The sequence below is a fragment of the Alnus glutinosa genome, chromosome 2 (assembly GCF_958979055.1).
Source record: "Alnus glutinosa chromosome 2, dhAlnGlut1.1, whole genome shotgun sequence".
In the NCBI taxonomy this organism is placed as follows: domain Eukaryota; kingdom Viridiplantae; phylum Streptophyta; class Magnoliopsida; order Fagales; family Betulaceae; genus Alnus; species Alnus glutinosa.
Window position 1 is genome coordinate 27,047,925 of NC_084887.1, and position 5,724 is coordinate 27,053,648.

General features: G+C 34.5%; 1 protein-coding gene across 1 annotated transcript; it reads left to right on the top strand.

The window, feature by feature from the left end:
• The first annotated feature begins 1,065 nt into the window (after positions 1-1,065).
• LOC133860431 (zinc finger BED domain-containing protein RICESLEEPER 1-like) lies at positions 1,066-1,903 on the top strand. The gene is made up of 2 exons (XM_062296042.1): positions 1,066-1,783; positions 1,869-1,903. The coding sequence occupies exons 1-2, from the start codon at positions 1,066-1,068 to the stop codon at positions 1,901-1,903; spliced, it is 753 nt and encodes a 250-aa protein (XP_062152026.1).
• The last annotated feature ends 3,821 nt before the right edge of the window (positions 1,904-5,724 follow it).

Genomic DNA, 5,724 nt, shown 5'->3' on the forward strand with positions numbered 1-5,724 from the left:
GATGGTGGTAGTTGTAAGAATCTAATGATTACGAAGTACTCTGAAAAAATCATTAGGGAGACTCTTTGTGAGATGATTATTGTGGATGAAATGCCATTTTCAACTGTGGATAGGATGGGGTTTAAGAAATTGTGCAAGGTTCTTGAGCCTCGATTTAAGCTTCCTTCTCGCTATACATTGATGAAGAACTGTGTCAAGCTGTATATGCAGACTAAGGACACAATGAAGATCAAGTTTTCGAAAACTGGTCAAAGGGTTTGTTTGACCACTGACACATGGACTTCGGTTCAAAATATGAATTACATGTGCATCACTGGACACTTCATTGATCCTAGTTGGAAATATCAGAAAAGAATATTGGCATTTCGCCAAGTGTCAGATCACAAGGGGCTAACGATTGCAAGGGAATTGGAGCAATGTTTGGAGGAATGGGGTATTAGAGGGATATTGACAATATCACTTGACAATGCAAGTGCCAATGAGACTGCAGTTGATTGTTTCAAAAAGCGAACTATGGCCAATAATGATGTTATTTGTCGCAATCAGTTTATTCATGTAAGGTGTTGTGCACATATTATCAATCTAATTGTGCATGAGGGATTGAAGGATGTAGATGATTCAATTGTAAGGGTTCGGAATATGGTGAAATATATAAAAGGGTCCCCTCAAAGATTGGCCATCTTTAAGTCTTGTGCGAAAAGGAAAACAAGTGGGTATCATGCTTCATTGACTCTTGATGTTCCCACTCGATGGAATTCTACTTATATGATGTTGGATGTGGCAGAGAAGTATGAAATGGCATTTGAACTAATGTTAGATGAAGATTTGAATTTTGCAAACTACTTGTGTGAGGATGGTGGAGGGAGAAAGGGGTTGGGGCCTCCGCTTGAAGATGATTGAAAAATTATTAGAAACTTTTCTAAATTTCTGCAAGTGTTTTATGAGGTGACAGTTGAGATATCGGGTTCATTATACTCGACTTCTAACATTTATTTCAACATACTCCAAAAAGTTTATAATTATTTGATGGAGTATTGTGATAGTGATGATTATTTGTTGAGCTCCATGGCGATCAAGGTGAAAATGAAATATGACAAGTATTGGGGAGACTTTGAAAAAATTAACCCCCTGTTGTTTGTCGCTTCTGTGCTTGATCCACGTTACAAGATGGTCATTTTAGAATTTTGGTTCACGAGTAATGTAAGTGAAGAAAAAGCAAAGAAGATTACCACCAAATTGAAGAATGCCTTGGAGCAGTTGTATGATCACTATGATAAAAATGTTGGAGTAGGAGGAAGTAGAAACGGGTTGTCAAATGAAGATCAGAGTTGTGAAATTTCAGCCTCAATGCCACTGGATGCAGCCCGTGCGGCCCATGCGGGTAGAAATAGGAAAGATGCTTTAAAAGACTTCCATTCATTTTGGGCGTCCAAAAATTTGTTGTTGTGTCAAACAGAGATAGAACGATATTTTGCAGAAGATGTTGAGCCACCTTGTGAAACTTTTGATGCTTTGATGTGGTGGAAGATAAATTCAGGAAAGTTTCCGGTTCTATCTGAGGTAGCACGAGATGTCTTGGCAATTCCAATTACCATTGTTGCTTCTGAGTTAGCATTTAGCACTGGAGGTCGCGTCATTGATCCTTTTCGGAGTTCTTTAGCTCCGAAAACAGTGGAGGCTCTTATATGCACTCAATATTGGTTGAGATCTTCTTGGGTCAGTGAGCATGATGAGTTACATCAAACTACTGTTGAAGATGAAGATAGCTACAAGCTTGACTTAGGTAATGTTAATCATATTTGTTCATTGTTCCAATTATTTGATTCAATTGATTTTTTATTAATTCTTTTAAAATTTCATTGTTTTAGAAATTATGTCTGACTCCATCACATTTGACAATTGACAATGATTAAGGCTTGAGGGAAGTACTTTGTTGCGTTGAAACTTGAAAGTAAGTGGTAGGGTTTTTCATCAATTCATCTTAATAATCTTATTATTTTCTAATTTTCCTTACTTGACATATGCTTATTTACTTGTTTGTGGTCTTTTACTCTTTTTTATTTATCAATTTATAACTTGTGTTTTTTGATTTTATCATTGAAGGAAGCAAATTGAAGGTCGTCCCATGTACGAAAGAATCAATTTTGGCCGATATAAAATGGGAAGTCTTGGCTAAAGGGCATTTCAATAGCCTTGATGTAATGTGTTTTGTGTTGCTGTTTTTGAGTTGTTGAGTACTTGAGTTGCTGTTTGCAGTAGGTGTTGAGTGTTCTAGTGCTTTGTTTTTCTGCAGAGACTTGGGCTCTTGGTTGTGTGTTGGTTTTTGGCCTGTTTGGCTTTGTTTTTGGCTCCTTTTTATAGGTTGCAGTTTGTTTGTTGGTGACTTGGTGTTTAGGCTTGTAACTTGTTTGTGGCCTAAGGACTGGACCGACTGGTTGGTGTGTTTGATTCACAGATTCAGTTGTGGACTTGTGGTTATGTTTCATTTAGGTGTAGCCGTGTAGTTTCTTTTATTATTTTTTACATTTTTATTTTATTATTTGTTATTTGTTATTTTTTACATTGCTAGTTGCTACTGAGTACTGGCCTACTGCCAGCAATCACAGCATGGTCTCAAGGGTTTTTTACATAGCAATTATCCACAAATATTTTGCACATGATATTTTGCACATGATATCATTTTGCCAAATGATATGGATACATCAATATGGATACATCAAGGAACACTATTTTGCACATGGCAGCAATGTTGGAACCTACTGATTTTTATTATTATTATTATTGTTATTGGTATCCTACAATCAATTGAAATTAATATCAAATTTGCTATTTAAGAGATCTAATTATCTCATTTAAAAAATTAAATATTTAAATGTATGAAAATTCGATTAAAGATTGTAAATATGTAAAAAAGAGAATAATCAAATATTATTCTTTATAATTGATTTATTTGATTTGAATGGGCCAATGACTTGTGGTGGTGTTGGGCTTGCTGGCAAATGTTGAAAAATAAGACCAATTGTTTTTGAAAGTATTTAATTTTACCAATTTAAAAAATTAGGCCCAAATTATGAAGGCCCAAGCCGCCCTGGCCCGCCCAATCTGGCAATCCATTTGAAGAGTGTTACTGTTAACCGAATTAACCGACCGCTTTAACCGAACCGCCTTTCGACCGACTTAACCGCCTATGCCGACTTAACAGAAGTTTTCGAAAATATTTTTAGTCGGTTAGATGTCGGTGAATTAACCGACTTAACCGACCCGGTCGGTTAACCGAACCGACTTAACCGCCTACCGAACCGCTGCCCACCCCTACTATCGTGTATCAAAATAACATGTTGATAAGAATTGAACCCTTCATAAAAAGAAAAAAAAAAAAACACACGCACACACACACACACACAATCAGTCTTGTGTAACAATTGGAAACACAAAATTATCTGCGTGGCCAATTGATTTAACCCAAAAAATGACCAAATGTTTGTTACTTAAACACAATTTTTTTTTCCAATATATACCCCTATGGTTTTATAAATTTCATGATGTGCCCCTGTGGTTTGAATAAGTATCAGAAATGGTACCTTGAGGGTGGCACCAAAATAGGGGTGGTAGCCACTCCATAATTTTATATATATATATGGTAGCCACGTCAGCGCTGAGGTGTGCCACGGGGACAGGTGTCGCGTATGTACGCCGACACCTGTAGGATGACATAGCTGGACGTTAGTTTTGGATGGAAAAATGGACGGAAGTATCATTTCCGTCTTTTCCCATACTACAGGTACCACTTATGATAAAAAGTAAAATTTAGGGGACAAAAAATAAAGGTCGCAAACCACAAGGGGCAGTAAGGTATTTAACCCTTTTTTTTATTCAAAGATTCCTTTCAATGTGTATAAAAGAAACCAAATGGTTTATGGTGTGTTTGATAATAGAATTTTAAAAAATGAATATGATTCTAATTTTACTTTTTTTAAAAATAAATTATATTTTATTTAACTTTTTAAAAAACTAATCATATTTTATTTAACTTTTTCTAAGGGCGGAATCAGAAGTTCTTGTGAGCAGAGGCCAATGGCAAAAAAAAAAAAAAAAATTGGTAGGGACCAAGTAAGCTAAATTTTTATTTTTACCTTATATTTTTAGATTTTTAGATTTTTTTTCCCACCTTATAAATGTTTTTTTAGGAAATTTGGGGAGGGGGTTTGGGCATGGCCCCTGCCATCCCCCCTCCCTCCGTCCTTGACTTTTTCTAAACAAATCATATTTTATTCAACTTTTTCTAAAAAGTCAAATATCGAAATTCGTGTACCAAATAAGAATTGAATTCTAATTTCAAAATTCAACACCCAAACGCACCATTGATATTGAGATTACAAAAATTTCCTAATAAACTAATTAAGAAAGACAAGGGGTAGAGTTTTTTTTACTTAAGCAAAGTCAAGCTCAGACTATTATAGACCACATCTGCAATAAAATTACCTAGACATCAGAAGATGCATCTGCATTACATGAACCTCTACTTGATTTAGGAGATGACATACATTCTGAACTATAAAATAGCTTTTACAGACCATGTTTGATCTAAAAAAAAATTTGTAAAATAAGTCTAAAAAAACAAAAAAATTCAACAACACTGGCCAGCTGCTAATCGAACACTTGCTGGCGCATGATGACCAAGTGCCGCCAAAGTAAGACAGATGAACGATGAAAATGCCAGAAGCTTGATGGGAGGCCGGAATCAGTGGTGGGAGGCGGAGGAGGACCCGCATGCGCGGCTCTGCATTTAACATGCGTCAGCACGTGAGGGACACACGATTAGATGACCTGAACCCCACCCCAAATAGAGGCATTTGAATCATTTCCGGTTCAAATGAATGGAGGGGACTAAATGGATCTCCTCCATTCATCACCACCCTTTTATGTTTTTCTTTTTTTTTTTTTTTTTTTTTTTTTTTTTTTTTTAATTTTAATATTTTGTTAGGTGTCAAGCTGATGTGACATTTTGTACTCGTAGCAAAAAATATATAAAAAAAATCTTGAATTAACAGCTGATTTTAGAATAGCTCACTTAATTTTCAAATGTACTAATGCGACTCATCATATTACTAAAGTGTACCTAAAATACTAATTTTTTTCGAAATATTCCTACAATAGCCATATTCTCTTAAAAACAAAGAAAAAAAAAACTAAACTAAACTAAAATATTATTTTTTTATTTTTTTTAAAAAAAGATAAATGCAAAATAAATCCATGTGGTTGGCATAAATTAAAAATCAATCACTGAGGAATAAAAAAAATATTTAAAGGTCTTCAAGGTAGGCAAAAAATAACAATTTAGTTATTATAGTCAAATTCTGTTAAGATACTTCGCGGTTTCTGTTAGAGTCAACGTCAACACCAATGAAATGATGACATAGATCACTATTACTAAAAAAAATATCAATATAGTAAATATATACATTTATAAAACTAAATCACTAACTGCGGTCAAATTTTCTCAAAACACTTGACGGATTCCGTTAGTGTGCCATATTAGCATGAATAAAATGAGTGAAAATAAAATATAACTTCTAATTTACCAAGTGTGTGATAGTGTGCAACAAAATATTTAAATTGTGAAATTTAAAAGAAATAAATATTTTATTAATAAAGTGAAAACTTTATCCATTTTTTTTTCTCTCCTCCAATTTCTCACTGTCAGATGATTTGATCCCAGTTGTC